Source organism: Perognathus longimembris, chromosome 3 (genome assembly GCF_023159225.1).
Source record: "Perognathus longimembris pacificus isolate PPM17 chromosome 3, ASM2315922v1, whole genome shotgun sequence".
NCBI classification, from domain to species: domain Eukaryota; kingdom Metazoa; phylum Chordata; class Mammalia; order Rodentia; family Heteromyidae; genus Perognathus; species Perognathus longimembris.
The window spans coordinates 102,362,181-102,388,780 of NC_063163.1; the positions used below are offsets into that span (position 1 = coordinate 102,362,181).

Below are 26,600 nucleotides of genomic sequence, written 5' to 3' on the forward strand. Positions count from 1 at the left end.
TGAAAATAAACACAAACACACACCTGGAAATGATGCATATGTTTAGATAATATACATATGCTGGTTATAAATGTGAATGCTGACCTTTGATAGAATGGGATCTGAGATAAATGATAGGAGTTGGGAGAGCATGGTCTAAGAAGACTACTCTGACATGGAGTTCCCTTAGAGCAGCCTCTAGTGTCCTTCATGGGTGGCCAAGTATTAAAAATTGGACTAAAATGATATTTAAAGCATTTGGGCCCTGGGGTTGGAGTATATGGACTGAAATCATAGCTCATGTGCTTAGAAAGAAGTACAGTTTCAGTTATCTGCCTCATCATTCAATTTCCTCACGTGTAAAATCAGGATAAATATAGTCCTTACTTTATAGGCTCATTAAGTGAAACAGAACATGGAAAACACTCAGCCTAGTAGCTCTGCTCATAGTAAGTGGATTACGGTTATGATTAGTTGTAATTACGGGGTACTAAGGATTAGAGAGAATATGGCAGGAATGGACACTCTCATTTTGATCTTGAGCTGATCAACTGCCACTCAGTCCAAGATCAGAGAACTAGGCCTTCAGGGCCATAGAGGCCATCTCTTTCCAAGGGCTTTCACTGATAAAATACCAAGACCCACTGAGACTCATCTTCCCTGAGCCTGGGAAGGACTCATTGAGATACATTCCTCAGACCAACCTGTCAGTTCCCAGTGTAAGACTGGCCAGAAAGGAGAGCCACATAGTTCATGCATAAAAGGGTTTATTGGGGGCAGTAAGAGCAAACTGCTGGCCTGCATGAGATGGTGCTGTGTGGAGAGAGAAAAGAAGAAAAGAGGGGGAAAGAGAGGAAGAGAAAAAGAGGGAGAAGAGATGGAGGCATACAGAGAGAAGAGAACAAAGAAAAAGGGTACTGTGGATGAGTGGGATTATAAAGGGAAAGTTGGGAGGTGTGACCACAGCAAATGGGGGGATGATCTCAGAGCCCAGGGAATCTCTCACTGTACAAAAGAGGTATGACCAGGTTAGTCCGGGAAGTGATCCCAGAATCTGGAGCACCTCCTCCTACCCCCAGGCATGGCAGTTGCCTGGATTATAGGTGCCAGGTGGGAACTTCTAGGGTGCAAAGGGAAAAACACAGGGAAGGGGCCATTTTTCCCAGGCAGATCTAACATCCAGGAGCTGATTTTGGCATCACTAACACAATCTTTTCATTTCTACATCTATTCATCTATTCATACATTGTCCAAATTGTCCTGACCCACTATTGTGTGTGGATCTCCATGATGGGTCCTAGGGATTAAGCTGGACGTGGTTCTTCTGTTCATAAACCTTACAGACTGGAGGGGAAGAAAGACTAATCGAACAAGATAACTGGCCAGACACCGATGGCTCACACCTGTAATTCTAGCTACTCAGAAAACTGAGATCTGAGGAACACTGCTCAAAGCTAGCCCAAGTAGGAAAGTCTGTGAAATACTTATCTCCAATTAACCACCCAGAAGCCAGAAGTGAAACTGCCTCACCAGTGATAGAGTGCTAGCTTTGAGAAGGAAAAAAAAAAAGAAAGAAAAAACTCAGGGACTTGGCTGAGGCCCAGAGTTCAAGCTCTAAGATAACTTAAAAACAAAATTGCATGTAGAAATTAAGGTCTACAGAAACAAGGGATCAACTACCTGTTACATTGCTGCTGTATTTTTATTAATTAGACCAATGCACCACACACAACAGGGGCCTTCCTCTCATTGCAAGCTACATGCAAGGCTAAGAACAGCAGAATTGTGGTTCTGAAACACCTTGGGCAGAAAAGTCTGAGACACTCTCCAGAGGGAAGCTGGAGGTGGTAGCAAGTCACATGATACCAGCAACAATGGGAAATCTAAAGTAAACAGATTGAAGCCTAATTACACACTCAGATAGGAAGTGACTTGTCTCAAAAATAACTAGCAAAGAAAGTAGGGCTGGAGGTGTGATTCAAGTGGTAGTGGGCCAGCCTACCAAGTATCATGCTTTGAGTTCAAGCCTCAATAAAAAACACACACACACATACACAGATTGACAAAAAGGTAAATGGATTCCACTCAGGTGAAATGAGCTAGGTTGAATTGTAGTATCTGTAGGGTGCTATATTAAAGGACAAAAGCGATTTTGCAGGAATGGAAAATAGATATTTTGCAGGGATATATTTCTGGCAGGTATATGAATGGCAGCAATGACAGGATGGCCCATGTCACAAAGTGTTGGTAGACATTACACGGAACTGTAATTGCTAGCATGTGTACAACAGCTTTTATTTAGTCATATCATCTTACTCAACATTATCTGATTAATGATTCATAATGGCCTTCTTATGTCAGGAGCCAGAAAAACATCATTCCAATTTCAACTCAGTCAACTAAGTGTTGTAGGCTTTGAGTGTTGTCAAAGACACACATTTAAAACAATTTGTGAATGCTCCTGTTTAATCTTCTCACCAGACTCTTGAGGCAAGTATTAAATTGCTAGTAACATGAAAAGGGGGAGAGTTTAAATGTGGTTAACACATGGTTGAATTCAGATGTGGATCTATGTGCTATGAAATTATGTCCTGATAAGATTCTTACATAAAACCTCTACCCAGATTTCAATGTTGTCCCTACAAGACAATAACTATATCAGAATTGAACCATCCCATGGTTTGATCTTCCTTGTGAATTCCATGTTCTAGTAGATTCAGAATTAGGTAGGACTGTATTTGGAGATGGAACCTGTAACAAGGTATGAAAGCTAAATGACTTCATAGAGGTGAGGCCTTGATATAATCAAAATTGAGTGATCTGGAGCCTGCACCTTCAAATGCTAGCCTCCAGAACAATAAGAAAACTGTCTGTTGTCTTATAATCCACCCAATCTGTGGTGTTTAGTTATGGCAGCCTGAGAAGAGAAATGGAGTCTTAGGATATATTGGCCATTATTATCTCCTCAGAAATGCTTTTTTTTTTTTTTTAACTTAGTTGACAGTTGAGAGGTACAAGAACTGGAGTCATTTGGTTGCCAAACCTAATCCCTTCTACTATCACCTTCCATGCTACTAGCAATCTTATTAACCCAAGGAGTAAGTGAGGTCAGGGGCTGCACAACATTCTAATCTTTGTCTTCAGTGTTATCACAACACAATGGCTGGAATTCCTGATCCTCATGTTCTCGCCCCGGATCCAGAGTGTAAAAAGTGGCAGTCTACAATTCCAATGTTACCACTATGAACTGACATCGTAGATGGCAGAGCTGAGGGTCTTTCACACAAAGGCATGGGAGAATTGAGAACCAGAGCTAAGCACCAGCTCTACTGTGTCTCCTAGAATGTATAAGTGAAATCCATGTGTGTGGATGTGTAGCTTTCTCTTCTTATCCTCTGGGAAAACACTCCAGTATCTTAGGAAGGGTCCAACTCTAGATCACATCCAGTGCCTGCTGGTTAGTTGGGGGTATTTCATTGTTACACACCCTCTTTTAGTTTATCTATAAAAGGGGAGTTAACAATCTGTCATACACAACACTGCCAGGATGCCTAGAAACTGGTAAATAATGGATATCACCATTAGGAATAATAACCCCAACTATTTCTATTTTAAAATACAGTTTTCAGCACTAAGTCAGTATCCCTTGTTGCCTTGGGCTGAAGGAATAAAATATTCATACTAGGATGATTTTTCCTTAGAGATAGCTATCTAATAATCCATTTGGTCTCAGAGCTGAGTTCCTCTTGGTATTTCTGAGTGCAGAAATAGCAGGATGTTCATCCTTGTTAGAGGAAAGCAAATAGAAGTTTGTTATTTGCAGGGGAAAGGGTGGAGTCTCAATCCTCTTCTCTGAGATCTATAATATACTTCATAAGTGTTTGTGAAAGCCATCATATTCTACATGCTTATTGTCTAAAAAACACAAACCCAACCCCTTGAATTTCATCCACTATGGAGAGTTTTCCAGGGAGGGGAGCAGGCAAGCCTATCTTTGAAGTAGGCTTAAATACAAAAGCATAGGCATTCAGGCAGGCAGAGGACAGAAGGAACATGCTGTACCCACCTGCCACTGCTGATGAGGGGCTTATTTCTAAGACACACACAGCACAATGCACACACAATGCAGAGAGAAAACAAAAGACATAGATCACACATTTCAGATGGTTGGTGGACAAAGTTTAGTTCATGTCAACACTGAAAGCTCGTTCAGGGTCTGAGATGTAAATGGGAAAATGAGTCCCTCTTCACCCTACTCATCAGATGCTTTCCCCACATTATACCTCAGCAAATAAGCACATATACACAAAAGACACATTCATCAAATATTACAATAGGGCTGGCCCTGGCCATGGCATGAAATGTTGCACAAGGATATAGACACGGCAGTGTGGGAAGATGGAGTGAAGAAGGGCTTTCAAAGAAGCCATTCATTCATGGTTCCTGACAGCTCCCTGTCGATATGGGAGAAATTGACTTTCAGTGAAATGTCTCGGGCTACAATTGCGAATAAAGCATGCATTTGATGAGGACTTGAACCTCTGCCCCATTCATCTCAGTGAATGAGAACATGCATGGGAGTCAATATGAGAATCATGATGGCAGTTGCTAACTTGGTTTGATGCTCTGAACACCAACCCTGGAATCATAGATTCTTACAACAGAAGCTATCATCAAACACATCTCCTTTGTCCCTACAAACATTTAGAATATATTACAATTGAACAGTCCTATGGAATCTTTCTTCTTGATAAATTCCACATTCAGGTTGATTCAGAATTTGATTTACTCCTTTTGAAAGGCATCAACCTTGCCTTTCAGTAACCATGAAAATCAAAATTACCTTGTAAATACCAATGTCTCCCATGGCACGGGAATAAAGGCTAGGAGTGTCTTATCTAAGGGTGGTGGGTTGAACAGTATGGATGGACACAGGCCAAACAAAGTATGCCTTTCCTCCCTTCTGAATCCCTGGAGATCCCCCACGTGGCTGAACCAACAGCATCAGGCTTCCTGCACTCACCATACAGTGTGATGCTGGCATTAGTGTTCCCAAGCTTGTTTGTAGCCACACAAGTGTAGTTCCCATAATCCTTCTCTGAGACATTGAAGAAAGTCAGAGTGGATATACGGCCTTTGTTCTCAATCCTCACCCCGTCCAGGCCAGTGGCTAACCTGCAATAAGAGAAAGCACTACCAATCTGGTCTTCTATCACATGAAATATTAACCTAATCATAGGTTCATCCTACAAAGAGATGGATGCTCTTTCTCCAAACCTTTTTCTCTAACTAGACTGGCTCCTCCAACTCCAAACCCTAAGCACTATATCCCAAAAGGTGGGAAAAGGAAAGGGCAGACATGCTCAAAAGATAACATTTCCTGGCCTCTAGTCATTACTCTACTATGGCTATGAATATTCTCAGATTCTGAAAAAAACAAGGTTGATTTGTTTTCTTGACTTCCCAGATTCTTCTGTGTTTCCCTTCTGGCTCTAAGAAAAGAGACTCTGTGACAAAGAAAGTGGCATCACATTTTTGTTTTGCCTTTTCTTTTCCCCTGTACGTTATCACCCTCCTCTATCCACGTGGGGAATCTCCCATCATTTCAGCCTCAGAGCCACCATATTTCCTTCAAGGTACCTTGTCTCTTCTTTGAACCACTGAAATTCAGCCATGGGGACAGCAGAGGCTTCACAGCTCAAGATGCCCTTCTGGCCCACAGAAACACCCGTGTTCTTGGCTTTGGCGATGTAGGGAGGATCTGTGGAGAGTAAACAAGCACACAAACAAAAATCACTGCAAGATGATTACAGGAAGGACATGAACAACACATCCAGCTTGTTAGGTATCTTGTGAAGACACTACATTTCCCCAACATCTTCTTCTGTGTCTTCCCACCCATTTTATATTAGCAGCTCTCTCTGTCTGCTGGAGGCTCTGATATCCCGGGAGGATGCCAGAGACACAAAGGGCACTTGGCGACAAGGATGGAGGAAGTAGATACCACTTGTGTGGTGGACTTCCAGAAAATGATATTGCTGTCACCTGCTTGTCACCTTAATCACTGCCCCTCCTCTTCCCCCTGGAAATTCTGTGTAGTGATGAACTCACAGTTTACGGTGATTTTGACTTTCCGCACATCTGGTGCAGCAACATCGTTCAGTGCACTGCATTCGTACTCCCCCGACTGGTCGCGTTTGATATCAGAGATTTCCAGATATTCATCCTCACTCACAAAGCCCTGGCCTTCTGGGAAGACAGAGAGACAACAGAAACAATAAGGAGATGGTTAAGCTAGGCTCAGAACCATATTCATATCTAGAGTTTCTAGAAGCAGCAGGGGAGCCTTTTAATAAAGATATTGGAACTGCTATGCAAAGGCACACGATAACGATCAAAAAAGAAAGTCTCTGTTGGAGTCTTCGATCAACACTTTTTCAGGCAAGTCACATTAACTTTTGTAGGGTACTTGGCAAGGAAGGTATATCAGTGTATTTTCTACAAAGAGTATTAGGAAGATTAATTACTTCAGTACATTGATAAAACTTGATGTTTATCAGATTAACTTCAGACTATGTTACTATAAACAATATCTTTCTCTGTTTGGTAGAAGTATATTTATATATGTTAAAAACAAACTAATAACTAATTATAGAAAAAAAAGAAAGTGACTATTTGACATTTCAGGACAAATAAATTCAAATCACGTGTCAGTTTCAACCAGAAATGGAAAATAGAATAAATAGTTCAAATTAAGCATTTCATTATATATGCATATATATGTGTATAGATACAGATATGGATATAGATATAGATAGATACAGATCTTTCTCTCTCTCCATATGTATTTCTTGTGTGTTTGTGTGTGTGTGTGTGTGTGTGTGTGTGTGTGTGTGTATAGAAGACCATGGGACACTGATGGTGGAACACAGACTCCCAGCTACTTGGGAGGCAGATAGCAGAAACACAGTCTGAGGATGGGCCTGGCAAATACGCAAAACTCTAGAAAACATTCTGAAAGCAAGAAGACTTGGGGTATGGCCCTTATCGAAGCATTGAGGTCACCCCAGTACTGCAGAGAGAGAGAGAGAGAGAGAGAGAGAGAGAAGAAATAACGTTGTACACGACAATGGATATATATATATTTTCCTACTTAAACATTAAAAAAAAAAATCTCAAGAAAAATCTCCCCTTCTAAAACAAACTGAAGACTAATTACATGTACAATGCAACTGGGTGCTGGTGGCCCATGCCTGCAGTATTAGCTACTAATTCAGGCAGAGACCCAAGGATCACAGTTCAAGCCAGCCTGAGAAAGGAAAGTCCATGAGACTCTTATCTCCAATAAACTATGTAAATGCGAGAAGTGAAACTATGGCTCAAGGGTCACATGCTAGAACATTAACCTTGAGCAAGGAAAGAAAGAAAGAACGGCAACAACAAACAAACCAACAACATCCAAACCTCAGGGAAAGTGGCGAGGCCCTCCCTGAATCCAAGTCTCAGGACTGAAAAGAAAGTAAATGTGTGTGTGTGTGTGTGTGTGTGTGTAAAGAATGAATGAATGACTCACTTAGACAGCCTTAAATAATGGATGTGTGGTTACTAGAAGAGCCTCCTATTTTCATACCTGATCTTGTGGGTTGTTCTGGAGGCCTCTTACTCAAATAGTTATTAATTTGCAATTTGGATCCAAAATATCTGGAGCTACAAAATCTGCTTTGCTTTCAGCCACCATGGCTCTTTTCCTTACCCCATATCCCTCTGCCCAAGGTTCAGTGGAAAGAGAATAGACTCTGTCTCCAAATTTAAATTGAGTCTGTTTAAATGCCAGACTTCCGTGAAAATGCAACGGAAATGAGAGTCAAAGAGAAAGTAGAGGTTTTCTTTTTCTTTCCCATATGTAGACCCACTGCCTAGTTCCTTTTTTTGTGTGTTTTTTTTGTTTTTTTTGGACAGTCCTGGGCTTGGACTCAGAGCCTGAGCACTGTCCCTGGCTTCTTTTTGCTCAAGGCTAGCACTCTGCCACTTGAGCCACAGCGCCACTTCTGGCCATTTTCTGTATATGTGGTACTGGGGAATTGAACCCAGGGCCTCATGTAAATGAGTCAAGCACTTTTGCCACTAGGCCATATCCCCAGCCCCCTGCTTAGTTCCTTTGTGAAAAATCAGTTTTCAGGACAATAGGAAATGGAAACAAGGTGTTTATTTATTCTTTTTTAATTTTTTGTTTTTGTTTTTGTTTTCTTCTCCTTTTGTCTTCTTTGTGTGTTTAGTTTATCTGTCTTTGGGAGGATATGAGGTAACACAGAAAAGGAGGGACAAAGGGCAAACAGATGCAACCGTGGTACTCACAAGACACCGGGTTGAAAATGAACTATACAACTTGTGGGTGGAGATGAGGGAAAAATTGGGAGAGAGCTAGGAAAGGGGTAACATTGTTCCAAAAAAATGTACTCTACCTGACTTACATAACAGTAACCGCTCTCTATACTACCTTTATAATAACAAAAAATGTGTTGATAAAATTAAATAAATAAGCACAATTTCAAAATTTAACTTGAACTTTGCCCATTACCTCACAGGCGTGTATTCTGATGTAGCAAGTACTTACTGAAGCAAACCTGGTTCTATCCCAGATGTGGAGCAGGAATGTGGCACAGAAGCTGAGGAGAGCTTGGGGCTAGAAATTGGGATTTAGGTGTTTGGGTACTCTGAATGCTCAAGTCGCTTTTTTCTGGATCCCCCTCTCTACTTACTCATCAGGCCATATCCTCAAACTACTTATTTCTTGGCATTTGCCTTCCCTGCCTCTATCCAGCCCAGGTCATTATCACCTAGGATATGTCAGTGTCTGAATACCGTCCTTCAAAGATGTGATGTCCTTGGAAAATATATTTGCAGGGGCTCCCATCTATACAATTAATTGAATTACCCCAAATGAGCTTCCTTCCGGTAGCTGAATCTCATAAAATTCCATGGAAAAAAAGTATTACATTGACAACAGACCTTCCTCCCCTCCCCTGTTGTCAAGTACAGAGATTTTGGAAAATCTGTCTGGCTCTATCTGAAAGGTGGCTGATAAGCACAGGTAGAACAGCCTAATGAAGGGGAGAAGCAACATCAGGGAGAGGAACTCGCCCACTTCCAGCTTATGTTGGTCATGGAGCTTGAATTCTGGGCTTGGACACTGTCCCTGAGCTCCTCAGTTCAAGGCTATTGCTCTACCACTTTGAGCCACAGCTACATCTAGTTTTCTGGTGTGTCATTGGAAATAAGAGTCTCAAGGACTTTCCTGCCTGGGCTGGCTTTGCAGCTCAATCCTCACTCAGATGTCAGCCTACTGAATAGCTTGGATTGCAGGCTCAGCTTATGTCTTAATTCAACCTAGCATTTCTGCTTCATTGTTCCAGAGCACCAAGTGAGCTTGAAATAGTTCACAGAAAATACTTCAGGGTACAGGACCTGCTTGGGTCTGGGATAATTATCGCCCAATTTATCAGGCTCTTAGGGCATTGCTGCTGCTCAAAGCCCTCTATCATAATACTCATGCATCTATCCAGATATGCTTATATACATGTCTGGATAAATGAATACAAGAAATACAAAAACCCTTCTCAACATTTCTGAAATTTACAGAATCTTGGATTTGAAAGAAATCCAGAGAGGCTATTTATTTTGGAAGGTTTACAAAGATTATACTGCTTTGTGTATTGAAATCCTATTCTCTGCATTTTCAAGGATGAAATAATAATGAAATCAAACACACCAAGATGAATTCCCAATCTCATCTTCCATTTTCTATAATGGCATATAAATATGGCAGGATGGGAAGTCTGGCTTCCTTCAACTGAAACTCCATTATTCTTTTAAGATAGACTGAAGCAGATTTGCCATGTAATTAAGCTATGCTGCACTGAACCAACAAATGAGCTGCCTGCAGTGGGCCTGTTATGAGTCTCAGGCAGGGTCATGATTTTCTGTGCCTTAGAGAGAAGAAAGACCAAGCTCATGCTACGTAGACCAGATGTTTTTGAAAATTCCCTGGTGAGGCATCTTTCACGCATGCCAATCAACTCAGAAATATTGACCTGCACCGAGGAAAGGGATGTCTTCCTAGAAGTTAGAAGCCATATACATTTTGAATGATCATGACACACCTTTGTTGGAGAATCACCAGACAACAGGTCCTTTCTCTGGAATGTGGCACTTGATTTGTACTCTCTACAATGTTGTTTTCATGAGATGGATATATGACAGCCAGAAAAAAAAACACGCAAAAAAAAAAAAACACGCAACAACCAAAAACATAAGAAAAGTTCATTTCATGTAAAATGGGGATCGTTATGATAATACTACCTCATTAAGTAAGAAACCGAATTTTGTCAAGTTTGTAGGATAGATACCGTCTAAGTGCTTTTCAGACTTTGATTTGCATATAAATTCCCCAGGGACTTTAAAAAAAAGACATAGATTCTGATTTAGCAGCTCTGGTGTGGAGTCTAGGATCCTGTACTTCAATCAAACATTCTGGTGGCAGTGTGCTGTTAGTGTGGAGGCCACACCAAAGAAGTTTTTAAGAATCAGAAATCGCTCTTCACTGGCTCATTTTTCAGTCCCACACTCATAATCATCTAGGTCCATTCTATAGTTTGGATCTTAAATGCTCCTCAAATGCCCTTGTGTCAGACATTTGATGCCCAGCTTGACACTATTGTGACGTGGTAGAAACTTTAAGAAGATAGTCAGGTCTTTATGGGTGGGGCTTTGAAGTGGATGGTGGGACTTTGGCTCCTGTCCCTCATTCTCTGTCTGTTTGTTTGCTATGAGATGAATGGTTTCACTCTGTCATACGCATGCCTCAGAATTGTTTCTCCACAGGTCTCAAAGTGCTGGAAACAATGAATCAAGAACTTCTAAAACTATGAGCCAAAAATAAACCCTTCCTTTTTGCATGTTGATTACTTCAGATATTTGTCATCATAATATGAAGCTGATTAACACAGCTTAGGAAGGAGTAAGCCAGCAAAGACAAATTTCTGAGTACTCCTCATATTAAATCCATGGACTTTGCACCTCTAAAGACACAGCCTTAGGTTAGATCTCAGGGGACACAATGAATTGGAGCTTTTTTTAAAGTATTACATTTTCCATCAGCTCTATCATCTGTACGAAACATGCATCTCCATAAATGCAGGTCTCTTTGCTGACAAAGGAGAAGCGGCCCTCCCTAGTTCAGATGATTTAGATGCTGGTAACTACTTGAAACGTAGGCTGAGGTTTTTAAAGTCCTGCCAATGTAGGTCACTAATTGCCAGGAGACCCAGAAAGCTATGGAAGTCTGCATGCTTTCCCTGCCCTCTCCTGTCCCACGTGCGAGGTAACATTTTGATTCCAGGCTGCAGAGAACAAGCAGCAGGTTACACATGTTCTACTCCCTTCTGCTTTGTGCTGGAAAGCCATATTGCTGACACATAGGGGAAGAAAGCTGCATTTGGGGGAGGCACGCGACAGAAGAAGGGAGGAGAAGGAAGGATACACTGGAGTGAAGGAGGAAAGAAAGATGGAGCTGGGGCATGGAAAGTGCCTGAGCACTACAGGAAATTCTGGCAACACATTAAACAAAGGGACTTTTAAAAAGGGGCTGGGAGACTACAGTATTTTCTTTGACAAATGATATGAAAGCAGGAACTCCATGTCTGCCCAAGCATTTCTTTGACGGTACAATGTCCTATATAAAATCAATAACCCAGAGGCATTGTGCACCTTCCCTAAGCACACAGGCATTCCAAAAGAAGATGAAACTAAACAACCAAATGCAGATTCTGCATCTGTGGCAGAAATACATTTTGGAAGGGAGTTATTTCTTTCTGAGGAAGGAGCACTTAAAGAAGATAAGTTCAATTCATTATACTAGCAAGATTAAGATCTGCAAGGATATAAATAGGGCCATTTATCAGGGGACATGAGAGGTCCTCCCTCTCTGATACAGAATGCATGCTTGGAGTGAGCAAACATCTCATCTCCTCAGAGGAGGCTTCCTCTTTAGTTCTGTTCTCACTTCACACAGTTACAGACATGACGCGGTCACAATGCAGTCACAGAAAGCAAAGAACACATGGCACGCACTGTTGACATCTGTCTGTCCTAACTTAGCAATCGAGATGCAGGCAGAGAAACCGTGAAGGATGGAGGTTGGTCTCTGGCTGGCTGATGTCCCTTGGTTTACCAGTGAAAAGATGTAAATGTAGAAAATTGATCATCTATGGACACTAGCTTTGAACAACTATGATTGGTATTATTTAATGTAACCTGCCTGAGCTCTACTTAACAAACTTGTTTTGAACTTGCTTTTCTCTGTATTGCCCACACCCTTAAGTCCCCCAGGAGAGTTTATCCTGTTCTATCACCTGATAGTCAGATGATTTCTGGTAAAAGGTCAAGATGCCCTGACCTGTTTGGGACTGGTTCCTAGAAAGTAACAAGCCACAATAATTAGGCAAAAGGGGAAATTCCTGTGGTTTGGGGGTTTATAAGCAGCCTGCTAAGACAGCTTGGGGAGCTGTATCTAGAGATCCCGACCTCTAGTGCAGCCCTGGTGTGTCAGTGCTTTCTGTCTCAATAAACTTCTTTCTATTCCCCAATGGTCATCTGAGTGGTCTCATTGATCATTGATTTCCGGACCTCATAACATTTTTGTGGGGGCTCAGACCCTATAACAACCAGCAGTCATGTTACTCAATCTATTGGGAACCAAGTGTGTTGGACATTTGAGGGTAGAACCTGGAGAGGTAATGAAGAGAACAAGACCCCTCATTTTGGGTAATCAGCATTCTCCCTAGTGAGTCAGAATGTGAAGCAGTTTGTAGTTTCCTATCACTTTGACTTAGCAGTTCAGTACTTTGCCATTTCTAAATCGCTTCCATCAAGCATGATAAGCCAGACATATTTATTTTCATAGTTGAAACTAATCTAAGCATTGGGAAATGAAGAGATCAAACAGAAAACCGAGAGAAAAATCCCAGAAGCTTCCTGCCTTGCCTTTTCTCCCTCACATCGTGTGAGGCCAACCAACTACATCCAGGACCTGGCTCTTACAGCCAATATTCACTTCAACTTAAAGCTGTAGAGTTGGAAATATCAGATATAAACACTCCAGCCTTTTGTTTTATTTTTTATGATGTTGGAACTAGGGCTTGAACTCTTAGGCTGGTGATCTTTCCTAGCTTTTTGCTCAATGATGGCACTCTTCCACTTTCCATACTTCCACTTTGGGCTTTTGGATAGTGAATTGGAGATAAGAGTTTCACGAAGTTTTCTGCCTGTGTGGCTTCAAACTGTGATTCTCAGATCCCACCTCTTAAGCTCCTAGGATTAGAGGTATATGTTATTGGCACCTGGATTTAACCTTTCCCTTTTGGGGATTATTTATCCTGACGGAATGCTCTTTCCTCCCGGTCTGACCCTTTGCTTGCTTGACTGGCCCTTCACATCAGTGAAACTATCATCCCCTTCTTGAGGAAAGTCCAGCCTGGTTGGTCCCTCCTTTGGAAATGATGTAACTTTCCCCTCCATGGGTCCCTTTTCCCCCATCATCCCTCTAAATATGCCATGTGCAGCTGTGGCTCTATCTAAGAAAACGACTGTATAAGGTTAAATGCCAGCACCTGTCACAGCTTTTCCAGGAGACCTGTCAGGAGGTGGCTCACAGAGGAAGGTGCCCCAGGGTGAGTGGCTCAGAAGAAGGAACAGCAGGAGATGAGAGCAGTAAGGAGGGCTGGAGGTGACAGAAGGCACAGTAGGCGGGAAAGATGCCAGGAGGAAAACTCAGAGGAGGAAGAGGCAGATGAAGAAATGAAAGGTCAGAAGGAAGCTGGGGGATTGACGAGATGAACACTGCAGTGAGGGAGGGGAGAGGGTGGGCTCTGGATAAGAAAGAGTTTTCCTGTTGTCTAGCAAAGGAGGCTCTTTCAGATTGGACCATTTCTACCAATTCTTATGTGGAAAGCTGGAATTGCGGGCGTGATTTGAGTATATATTTTTGGCCTGTCAAGTAATAAGTAGGCTTTTGGATACATCTTCAGAGACGTCTTTCTTTAAGTCTTTAGCCCACTTATTAATTAATGGGGTTGTTGTTTCTTTGCATTATTTACTCTAGCTAAGATATGGAATCAACCCAGATTCCCCTCAATAGATGAATGGATCAAGAAAATATGTTATGTAATTCCATCAGAAAGATATTGCCCCATTCATAAGGAAATGGAAAGACTTGGAACAAATTATAGTAAGTAAAGCAAGCCATACCCAAAGAAACATAGGTTGCATGCTTTCCCTCATTTCTAATAACTAGAATATGTCTAGGCCATTATTAGGAGGGGAGCACAATAGGCTTAATAGCTATGTACATATGACCATATAAAACAATGTTTATCAAAATGAACTCCAAGAAATGGAAACAAGAGGGTGGGGGGTTGTTTTCAGCTATTTATTTTTTATTTCTTTTCTTTTTCCTTTTGGTTTATTCCCTGTTGTCACTGTTTTTTTTTATTTCTGTACACTTTCTCTTGTATATAAATTTATCTGATTTGGGGAAGGAAAGGGGAATCACAAAAACCATGGGACAAAGGGTGAACCAATGCAACAGTGATACTCACAAGATACTATGTTGGAAATGAACTTTACAACTTGGTGGGAAGGGAAGTTGGGAAGGAAAAACTGGGATAGAATGAGGGAGGGGATGTACCTGTTCAAAAAGAAATGTACTTATTACCTTCCTTACATAACTGCAGCCCTCTCTACATCACCTTTAGAATTACATTAAAATAAAGAACTATGTAACACTAGGTCCAACTGTTGGATAGGATGGGTTTCTTGTATGTATTCCTATTTTATTCTTGATATTCCTGACCTCTGTCTTCTGAGTAGCTAGGATCACAGGCATGTGTCACTGGCACTGGGCCATGCCTTCCCTTGAAATGGAACTGTAGAGCATTGTGCCAGGGAAAGAAGTGAGGATCTGGACAGAGGCAGTGCAAAGGAGAGAGGGGATGGGGGAGGAATGCAGAAAGCTAGTTGCACAGACAAGAACAGCTGCAAACAGATGCTTAAGTCTGTTTGATGAGCAATATAGTCTGAGTGGGTTAAAAAAGTAGCTAGCATTTACATTCTAACAAGTATTTCAATGTAAACTACATGAACATTCCAGACCCAACAAAGCAGAGAAAGGGAAAAAAAAAAAAAACATTTTTAATAGCAGGGCCTAAATAGCTAAGTTATTGACAAAGTGCTTCCCCATATTTGAAAAGCTTTTATTTATTTTATAGGTTTCCTTCTTATTGTTACTATTATTTGCACTCTGAAGCAATAAAGTCATTTCAGGATTAACAAGTAAAAAAGTGAAGGGATATCAGTAATTGTGTCTCATTCCTATAATCCCAGCTACTCAAGGAGCTGACATCTGGTGGTAGAGGTTCAAAACCAGGTAAGGCATAATAGTCTATGAAACTCTCATCTGTACATAACCAGTCAAGACCCAGAAGTGAGTCTACGGCCATACCACCCTGAATGCGCCCATTCTCGTTTGAAGTGGAGGTATGGCTAAAGTAATGGAGTACCAGCCTTAAGTGAAAATTCCAGGCCAGAAGCATAAAGCCCTGAACTCAAGCCCTTGAGTGTATGTGCATGTATGTGCATGCACCCATGTATACACACACACGCACACACACACACACTAAGAGGAGTTCTGAACAAGACTACTGATTAGACACAAAAAACAACTCAATAAGTAAGAGACAGCAAGACCACTGTATAAGACAATGCTTCTTTTGACTGTACCTATCTTAAGAGTCATGTTGAGCAAAATAAAGCAAGTTCCAAAATCCAAATGTCATCAGTTTTCAATCATATGTGAAATTCAAACCAAGGATAACAATAATGATGGACCATGAGGGTGAGAGTGAGGATTATTTGGGGGAGGGGTAAAAAGAAGGGGAAGGGGCGGGTAAAATCACCAGAGGAAGGTGAAGATGATTGAAGAACCCAATACATACATACATATATATGTATACATATATATGTATGTATGTATGTAAATAATGAAACCCATCAAACACTATTTAAACATGGAGAGAAAGGCAAGGGGTATAATAGAGGTGGTAAACTTGTTCAAACAACATTGTATATACGTTTAGGCAATCCTCTTGTGTTATAGATATATGCTAATAAAAATAGTAGAAAATATGAAAAATGAACAAGGACAAGAGAAAATGTAGAGTGAATTCTCTGTCTCAGTAGGTTATGTTCTCTGCTATTTAGGATGCAGAAACTCTCTCACTAGTTCTTTCAAGAGAGGAGCCACGAGCCAAATAAACCTTTATTCTGGACAAACCACCCCCACTAAAAAAGATAGTTGGATTTGACCTTGCCTGCAGCAGTGAAAGCAGGCACTACCAGTCACCCAGGCCTACTTTCTTAAATACAACATATTTTGGAGGAAACAAAATGTCTGGCATTGCAGTGGGTCAGTGGCTCTCCAACATAAGAATTACCTGAGGGCTCTTTGGGAAAGTGGGTGTTGACCCCCATAGTGGATCTAGAATCAGATATGTCAAGGTCAGACATTATACAAAATCTCCAATTATTTATAATAATAGAATGACATCAGAGTAAGTGCTTTGCCCCTTCCCTTGCTTGCTTTTGAGGACATTAAAATTGTCCTTCTAACACCTACTGCATTTGACTTTTTTTCCCCTTGGGAATTAAATTGCAGTCTGATGCCACATAAACAATATTTGGTCAACAATGGGCCTTTATATGATGGTGGTTACATACAATTATAAAGGGAATTCAAAATTTCATTCACTTGGCTATATCCTGGCTGACATAATGGCACTGTACAATGCATTATCCATGTGCTTGAGATGGAGCTGTACAAGCAGGCCTACTATGTGGCCAGTGGTGTGAAAGTAGTACATACACAAGTAAGCACAGTACATAATACTGGTAATAATAATAAATACCTATATATTAGAGTGTGGTCCTACTTACTATGTGTACTATAAGGAGCAGTCTGCCTCCTCAGCCAGTATCAGGCTCATACTCCTCAGGTGTACAACATCCCTTGATTACTAAGAGACCACATCCGGTGATTGACCACTAAGTGCACTTTACAAAGTCCACACAGCAATAAAACCACCTGACTCTGCGTGTTTCAAAACACTTCCCTGTCAGTTAGCCACATAGAAATGATTTGTACTGCTACACCAAGGAACCCTTGTTGTTTTTACAGACTGAGTGACCATACAGTTTGGCTTGCCTGGGGCAATCCAGCTTACCCGTAGCTTCCCATTTTAATTATTAACAGTCATCTCATCTCAAAAGTTTGCCAATTGGAGCATGCCTGTAATCTGAGCTACCTGGGAGCCAGAGACTAATCAGTTATGGTTCGAGGCCAAAGGCTGGCAAGATGCCATTTTAACAAACACATTGGGTGTGATCGTGCATGCTGCTTATCCTAGCTATGCATAATACATAGGCAGGAAAGTTACAGTCTGAGGTCAGGCCTGATACAAACAAGCAACCCCAGCTGAAAAGTAACTGAAAGCAAACAAGGGGGTGAGGTGATGGCTCAAGTGGTAGAGCACCTGACTAGCAGGTAGCAGACTCTTATTTCAAACCCTAGTATTACTAATAAGAGAGACAGAGACAAAGACAGAGAGACAGAGAAGGAAGGAGGGAGGGAGCGAGGGAAAGAGAGGGAGAGAGGAAGAGAGGAAGAGAGAAAGGAAAGTGCAAAGTGTTCTTTGTTCCAAATGCTTTTCCTGTTTAAAGCCTGTTGAAAGATCTCCTGTCCTCAACCCTGGTGCCTTGGCTGCTGCTCTTGTACCTCTCTGCATGAGCCGCTGACACACCAACACTTTTCACTCCAGGGAGAATCCGTGGCTGAGCTTCCTCATGCAGGATTCTGCTGGACCAATGGGAATGAAAGACCCCATGTACAATTGTTCTTTGCAAACTTATGGACTGATAGCCATGCTTTTCTCAGGAAGAGGAGAGGATAAGCTGGTTGGAGGGCCTGCAGTGACATGCAGGGTGAGAGCATAAGATCTAGGCAGAAGTCTTAGAAGACTAGAGTTGGTACTCAAAGCCTCCTACTTGCCAGTCAGTTGCTCTGCCACTTGTGCCATCAACCCTCCCCTGTTTTGGCTATTAGTTATTTTTTTAGAATTGCACCTTTCTGAAAAGGCTTGACTAGCCCAGAGCACTAAAGAAGCTATCCAATGATCTTCCTAGCCATGAAGAAACAGTTTTTGGTTTCTGCAAGTGAGGTCTGGATGCCATTTGACTTCTTTTCCTTCCTGGCTTTCATTCTTTGTCTTTGATTTTTCTCTTTTATCCTCTCTATTAGTTCCCAACAGCACCGTCACACGACAATGATGTTAATTACCTACACTCGTTAATAATTTTGAAATACTTATATTAGCTTCCAGGCAAAGTATCCACTAACTCAGCCCAATTGGCATGCAGGAAACAGCCAGAGTAATTCTGCACACTTGGCGGAGCAAAAAGGTCGAAGCTCTGAAGCATCACGGGAAGATAACATTGCTTGGGCGCTCAGCTCAGACAGCACAGAGGGAAAGATTAGGGGCTGTACATTCACTGTGCAGTCTCTGCTCCCGAGGGCCCGGAAGTGGGTCCATTTGGAAACTCAAAGGCACTTTCCATCTGTATCCTTGGGCTATTTAAGTTAATAGTATCTCCCACGCATCTAACTTGAACTATGATTAAGATGACCTCTGTGAAAGGCATCCACGCATTTCCTGGCCTCTCTTGACATAGTTACCCTGAAAATCGCTCAGTATACATCATCTTCTGGGACTCAATCTCAATAGTTGGAATACTAAAGAAAACACTGAGATAGAGATCATAAGTCCTAAGACAGATTCTCAGCTTGATTATTTTAGTATGCTATGTTGCTATGTGACTTTTTTTTTGTGGGGTGGGGAATCTTTTTGGGACTTGAACTCAGAGCCTGGGTACTGTTCCTTAGCTTTTTTCCTCAAGACTAGCATTCTGCCACTGGAGTGACAGCTCTACTTTTCAGGGTTTTTTGCTGGCTAATTGTACAGAAGAGTCTCAGGATTTCCCAGCCCAGGCTGGCTTTGAATCATATACCTCAGATCTCAGCCTCCTACGAAGCTAGGATTACAAACATGAGCCACCAGCACCATGCTACATCATGTTATGTGACTTTTGTAGATGTAGTGGTGTGTGTGTGTGTGTGTGTGTGTGTGTGTGTGTGTGTGTGTGTGTGTATGCCAGTCCTGAGGCTTGAACTCAGGATCTGGGCACTGTCCATAGTTCTTTGTTGTTGGTGTTTATCAATGCTAGTGCTCTACCACTTGAGCCACAGCTCCACTTGTGGCTTTTTGGAAAAAAACTGGAAATAAGCATCCCATGAACTTTCCTGTCCAAGCTGGTTTTGAGCACAATCTCAGATATCAGCCTCTTAAGTAGCTAGGATTACAGATGTGAGCAACTGGTGCTTTACTGTTATATGACTTTTGTGTACAAATGCAAGCCTCATATTTTTTTTTTTACTATTAAAAATAAAAACAACACAGAATGACTCCCAAGTCTACTATATGGAGAGTGAATCTAAGGTCATTATCAGTTTCAGTATTTCACCATCTTTCTACTGGAGCAATATGGTCCCCAGCCAGGAATCTTAAGTAACTCCTTAAGTTCCAGAAATGTAGTAGTCATGGATGTACACTCAAAGTTCCAGCCCAGGATCTCAGGTTCCATGACTGAGAAATCCTTACTGTCAGGTAAGTCTGCCACAGAACGGATCTAGGCTCACCTCACTCTGACTGGCGTCCTGACAATACAAACATAGGCAGAGAGACACCATGATAGTGTCAGGGTAGCTCTCCATCACTGTGCTTCTGCTGCTTGAAGGTGGGGAGGAAAGGGAGGTTTTGACAATTATGAAGGATATGAAGGATCGTGTGTCTAAGGGTAATGTCTTGTGCTAATGGGACAAATTAATTCTTTCCTTTCCTTTCCTTTCTTGTAGATTTTGACAAGTAGTTGTACTTTTTTTTTTCAACTCTTCTTTATAGGTGGAGTGGGATAAGGTCTTACAAGTACAACTAATTATCCATTTATGTAATCCGAGACCTATTTTCATAAGTCTGAGGGTTCGTTCCAGATGCAGGAAAATGATGCTTCTCCATGCTTTCCTGACCTCTGCATTTGGTAAAGATATATTTTCATAGTTACATATCTCACTTGGCTAATCCTTGCCAGCCAGAGACTAGATATCAAAAGGCAAGGAAATAGGCTTTTGAGTTTGTGAAGGCAGAGATTGGAAGTACACCAGAGATTTCCTGACACATCCTTGGCTACTGCAGTTCAAAACCAAGTGTGGAGTCAATGCCTAGACCTTGCTTGCTCTGCCCCTCACTAGCCAGACATCAATGTGGCTACTGCACCCCACCCAACTGAAATTTCCTTCTGAGCAAAATGAGCTCATCCAGTCAGCTCACTTCATAGATCCCTCATCTCCTGCTTTTTCCTTCTCTACTTTTGATGGCCAATCAGGCCAACATTGTTTGGCATTTCTCACCAAACTCTGGATTATGCTCAGTATTTCTAATTCTGAGCTTTTATAGATATAGATAGATGGTTCCTTTCCTGCTCTAGAAAACTCAAGCAGGTGCCCTTCCTGGAAGATGGAGACACTGAACTCACTGGGATGGGAGGAGAAAGCTCAAGTATGGGCTCAACAGGCACAGAAGCCACATCCCTAGGCCCAGCTGGGTCTCCCTCTTTATCAGCCTTTGCTGCTTCTTGTTGTTTTGGGGGTTGTGGTTTTACTTCTGTTTGCACTTAAGGATTGCCCCTCTCTGGGTCTCCATCAGAATGAACATGTCTTACCTGGAGAAAATGGACAGTTTTTCAGATAGCCAGGCATTTTCCACCCTAGCTAAACTGATTACTTTTGATACATTGGGAGGTATGACACCTGCATCTTCCTGGCAAACATGTTACTGCAAGGGAGAAAGACAAGGAGGATTGGAAGGGAGATGAGGCTCTTATATAGCAGGTCTGAACTGCTGGAAGATCTTAGAATTCAAGAAGTGGACTGAAGGGAACTATTGCTTACTAAACCAAGCAGAATGAGTATTGGATCCTGATACTTAGGTGTTATCTGCAGACATTTAGAGCTGCTCCTACAGGAAGCTTGTGAAGAGGATCATTATGGTGGATCAGGTCACAGACCTTGAAATGTGGCTTTGGACATAGTCATGCTAAATTCCAGAAGTTCGTTTTTTGTTTGTTTTCTTTCCCCCTCCAATTATATTGTATCCTGACAGTAAGTTTTGGAATGAATGTAAATAGCAGCATGATATCTTTTGCTTCTTGTATTTTATGCTCACATACACAGACAGAACCATGCATAGTTTAAGGGCACAATTGTAGAGAAACAACCAATAGAGCAAGAAAATATAAAGCTCTGTTTTCACTGAGGAAATAGTAGCACATTAGGCTTGTAAGAAACTCTGACCTTCTGTGTCCAACCGGATATCCACCCAGACTGCCTATGATATCACATGTAACTACAAAAGGGGCTGGATCAAACCATTTCTTTTTTAAAAAGGTACTATTAGTTTTAGGTTTGATAGCTGGTTGTAAAAACTAATATGTATTTCTTCTAACTATTGACTTAGAATTTATATGTGTCTGCATATGAAGAAATACATTTCAGTTAGAATCTCATGAGTAAAGATAAAGAGATTTTTAAAAAGCCCAGAAAGATTGGAGCTTAGCAAATCAGAAGGTAATTCATCTTGAGAAGAAAACAAGCGATATTTACATTATTAAATCACAATTACAAAGCAAATCAGCTGCAGACGAGAACAGATCATTTCCATCAATTATTACTGAACTGAACATAATTTTTCAATCACTAGCAGATTGTAAATGGGGGTTATGGCTCATCCAGGAACTCGTCTATCACAAGAGTTATTAATCAGGTATTAACTTTGCCGAATTAGCAAGGACACAGACAGAATGGCAGCGGAAGCAGGATATAAGGCAGACAGGGGGAGGCAGCCAGGTTAATTCCCGAGATGGAGGTGCAAAGCACTCTAGAAGACCAAGGTCAGCCACCTATACACCTAGCAATGCTACTGTGTCGAAGGAAGCACTCAGCTCTGCTATTCTCATTCCCAAAGAGTCAGCACATGATGACACAGACATAAATAAGCAATACACAATTTACTGTCTTTTTAGCTATGTCACAGCAGCACCATAATGATGGGAGTATGCTTTGAGCCCTGATACCTTGAATGCTTCCATCTACAGTGCAGCCGGGATGGTAGGCTTTGTTGAGGGTTCTCTAACTAGCACCCTAAAAGTCTGTGTGTTTCTGTCTCAGTTGGACATGTGGGCCAATTGCCCATCAAACCACATGTGGGCTGGCATTCATTTCTTGATATGCTTCTTGGATGTGCTGGGGTTGAAAAACTGCTACTTTACAAATCTACTCCCCACATTACAAAACTAATCTTCCCCCTTAGTTCTCATGTTTTTTTTTTTTTTCCCCCTCTCCTCCCCCATTCCCATTTTCTGACTTCCCATGATTTCACCACCTTTTCAAATTGGACCCCCCTGGATTTCTGAACCTTACAGAAAAAACTCCAGTTTCCCAGAGTGCTTCACTCACACTCTGAGTGTACTGAAGAACAAATTGGTGTTTTGGAATCAGAGCTATGGAAGCCTGGAAGCCTGGGAGGAATTGGAGGTGCACACCCTTCTCCATCTCCAACAGGTAGATCGATGTCATGACAGCAGGCTTTGCGTGTTCTCATCTTTGAGCTTCAGGCCTCAGGGTTGTTAATGACTTCCATGTCATGGGGTCTAAGGCAGTTGCTAGGCACCCAGATTATTACCATACAAGCTTTTGTTTCAAAGAAACAAGAAAAACAAAGAATCTAGGCTGTGGAAATTTTAGATGTGGGACAGATGGGGAGAGGATGAATGGTCTAGACACAGGGTTGTAGAGGCAATACCTTATTAACTGGCTTTCCATCTGCCTTTGGAACCCAGTGAATGACAGCCCCTCCGGCTGGGTCACCTTGAGGCTTAATCTAAAACCAAGTCAACTTGCCCTCTCTCCCACTCTCTATTCTCCCTCGCTCCCTGCTTTTGTTCCTTCATTCAACAAATAATTTTTTTGTGTGTGTTTTAGACAATGAACCTACCTTTTAAGATTGAAAACTGGAGACTCTTTTTTAAAAAGTCTGTATATTATAACAAGGAAAGACCTCCTGAAATACGGCTTAGATTGTCCTTCAGCAAACCAGATGGGTAAGGTCTCAACAGATCATCAAATACACAATGACCAGCCCCATAATAATTTTATAGAAATCAACATTATTCATGCACATCTTTAATCCTTCCTTTCCTCCTAAAATACAAGCTTAACCTTGAGATCTCTAGAGGAAGTTCACCATTGTTTGATAGATATCTCCTCTGTAGCCCTCCAGGCAGCTTTCTCACTCCAATTCTTTATGCTGTCTTCCCTTTGCTGAGCATCTGACTTCTATGGGCTGAACCGTTTGGCTCACTGACCTTTGCCTTCTAGTTGGCATGGCCCATAAGAAGCCTGCAGGTAATCAGAGGAAGGAACTGGGAGCTCCGATTTGTGTACTCAGCAGGATTTGATTTATTCCAACCAAGTGGATAGCTTTTCTCAAGTCCACTTCTCAATGTAACTCACCCAGATTTCTTCTTGTAAGCTTCAGGTGCAACTTCTAGCTTAGGAGAGCTTAGAACAGGCTGGCTGTCATCACCTGGGAATACTGCACTGTCATCTGTGTGGTTTCCCTTTCCCTTGTCCACACTTTGTGAAGGATACCTTCATTAAAAACTGTCTTGAGGGCTGGGGATATAGCCTAGTGGCAAGAGTGCCTGCCTCGGATACACGAGGCCCTAGGTTCGATTCCCCAGCACCACATATACAGAAAACAGCCAGAAGCGGCGCTGTGGCTCAAGTGGCAGAGTGCTAGCCTTGAGCGGGAAGAAGCCAGGGACAGTGCTCAGGCCCTGAGTCCAAGGCCCAGGACTGGCAAAAAAAACAAAAACAAAAACAAAAACAAAACTGTCTTGAGTTATTTAAAGTTGAGTGTGCTAATCTTAACCATTTCCTGCTGGGCCTTGAGCAATATGGCTTCCTTGACCTTGAAGTGTTTGTTAGATGACCTTCTCTAAGCCCCTATAGAACCTGCATTTATCATCTCATTTGTTACTTTAGAGCAGTGATTATGCAACTGTTTTGTTTTGTTTTTTTTGCCTCCAAGAGATATTTTTCTAGACAATGTCTAGAGGCATGCTGGTCATCATCAGTTGCTATAATTGGTGTCATGGAAATGTGCCCCCAAACACAGTGGTGGTGGTCAGCACATAACACTGGACTGGCACCTACCACAGGGAACTATCTGACCTCACAAGGCCACTAAGATTATACTTGAGAGAGCTCTATGAGAGATGAACTTCTATTTCTCCTACTAGGGGAGGGGAGCTTTGTAAAGGACCACCTACCTCATTCCCAAGCTTTCCCAGTACCCAGTACCCACTGCAATTCCTAACTAATGATCTGGCCTCAGAAAAGAGCTGTTGAAAATAAACAGATAAATTCACCAACAGACCACATTCATAGTTTCTATCATTTAATTATTTTCCTGGGGTAAGGAACATTTTGTTGTTGTTGTTGTTTTTCTGTCAAGAACTATTTAGATAAAAGTGTAACATCATTCATGGCCTATACAAAATTATCAATACAGGAAGATGGCTAAAGGAAGCTGATGAAAAATATATGTGTCTGTCTTATCATGTACCAAATGATTCTGAGCACTTTCTATGACATATAAGGCAGGTTCCCATCCCTGTGATTATTCATATTTAAATATAAGCCTAGGGGAAGCAATAACTCAGTAGCTGTGTGTTTTTAAAGCCTTCATTAGGTTTTTAAGGAAGAAGTAGGTACTATGTCCTAGGAGGAGAATGATAGAAATGTCACTTAGAATGTGGTGTAGATGGTGTTGGAAGCAAGCCCTTGAATGTTCTAGTTTCAACAGCACACTTGAGGTGACATGTGTCAGGGACACAGTTGCGAATGAGGCAAGGAAATGGAACTGTGCTGGAAATTAAATTCTACTGTAAGTCATTTCCTCACTCTTTCTGTGTTTTCTGAGGAGGACCACTCAAGATTCTATTGTAGCAGAATTTTAGTAGAATTTTCCAGGAGAAAACCTGCCCTATATTGAATGATCCTGTGGAACAGTCTGGATGGTCATTTCCACAGGGTGATTCAATATAGATTACCATCCAGCCTGACAGCTACCTCCATGGTTTTTCCTTCTCACTGTTACATAACTTACCAAAGAAGACACTACTCTTTGCAAAGCTCATGACTGGCAATGTGGCTGAGGGGAGGGGCTGATGTAAGACACCAAGACTGGCAAGTAGACATCACTCAACTGAATCGAATCCTATGAAGAACAGCTTGTTACAAGACACCAAATGATGAGGGAACCTCTTTTAGTGTCTATTTCAGGATTCACAGATCCATCTTCTTCTAGGTTCTTACCTGTTCTTTAGAAATAAAGTCTAAGCATATTGGCATTTGTACGTAATTCCTAAGAGAGGTCAGCAACTTGTAGGCTCACCTTCAAAGTTGAAGATGGAAGGAAGCTTTGAAGGGACGACAGCCCATACTCACTGATCCAGGGTCTACCCTTCTCAGGTCAAGCTCTAGTGGCTTAATATCTAATCAGGAGCCACCAAGCCCTCTCTGACCCTGCTCTCCACTGGGAGATTTCTGATTTTTCCACATGTGGCTGACAGTGATAGTGCCTCTGAGGGCTGAGGACAGAAGAAAGCCAGCACCCAGAGCTAGGCAGGGGGAGAGGATGGGGCAGCAGTTTAAATGTTGGAATTGAATATGTTCTGTGGCTTTCTATAACCTATTAAATGAGTCCTACTGCAGAGAGGGGCAGCTGCTTTCTAATGGGAAATAGGCTGCACTGATTTGTAGGAAATACATGCCAGCACATAAATCGTTTCCTGACTGTTGAGGCATATAACATCTGCCAGTATGCATACAACTTAGAAACAATGTGATTTTTCACTCTAAAGTGTCAATTTATTTATTTATTTTCCTGTAGGGTTTAATAATCATGCATTGACCCCAAGCTGAATAAATATGTCCAGGGACATGACAGTAACATCTGACTCACCCTTTTCCTATGAGACATCTGCAATTTTATGAACAGTATAACAGCATCATAATAGAGTGCACCACATAAACTTTGGATATATTACAGGTCAAAACCTATCTACTAAAACATAACAGCTACATTCCTAAATAGCCTGATTGAAATCCTAAATATTGTCAAGGAGTTTCCTATGGCTTGTTCTATTTAATTGTACATTCCTTAAGGCAACATTCCTTTACTTGGTAGATAATCAACACCAAAGCATACACTTACCAGGTGGGTGTCTGAGAGATGGGGATTGGTCACTTAGCCTGCAAATTATCCTGGTAAGTCTAC

General features: G+C 41.6%; 1 protein-coding gene across 3 annotated transcripts in view; it reads right to left on the reverse strand.

Annotated features, from left to right (window-relative positions):
• Window positions 1-26,600, reverse strand: part of Opcml (opioid binding protein/cell adhesion molecule like) — a 543,033-nt gene that overhangs the window by 12,666 nt on the left and 503,767 nt on the right. Inside the window, exons 4-7 of one of the 3 annotated variants that reach the window (XM_048343636.1) lie at window positions 6,091-6,228; window positions 5,620-5,740; window positions 5,003-5,154; window positions 4,046-4,072 (exon numbers count right to left, since the gene is read on the reverse strand). In XM_048343636.1, the coding sequence (XP_048199593.1) occupies window positions 4,046-4,072; window positions 5,003-5,154; window positions 5,620-5,740; window positions 6,091-6,228 (438 nt within the window). The remainder of the gene's footprint in view (window positions 1-4,045; window positions 4,073-5,002; window positions 5,155-5,619; window positions 5,741-6,090; window positions 6,229-26,600) is intronic. The other 2 variants (XM_048343635.1, XM_048343634.1) reach the window with 2 other exon arrangements.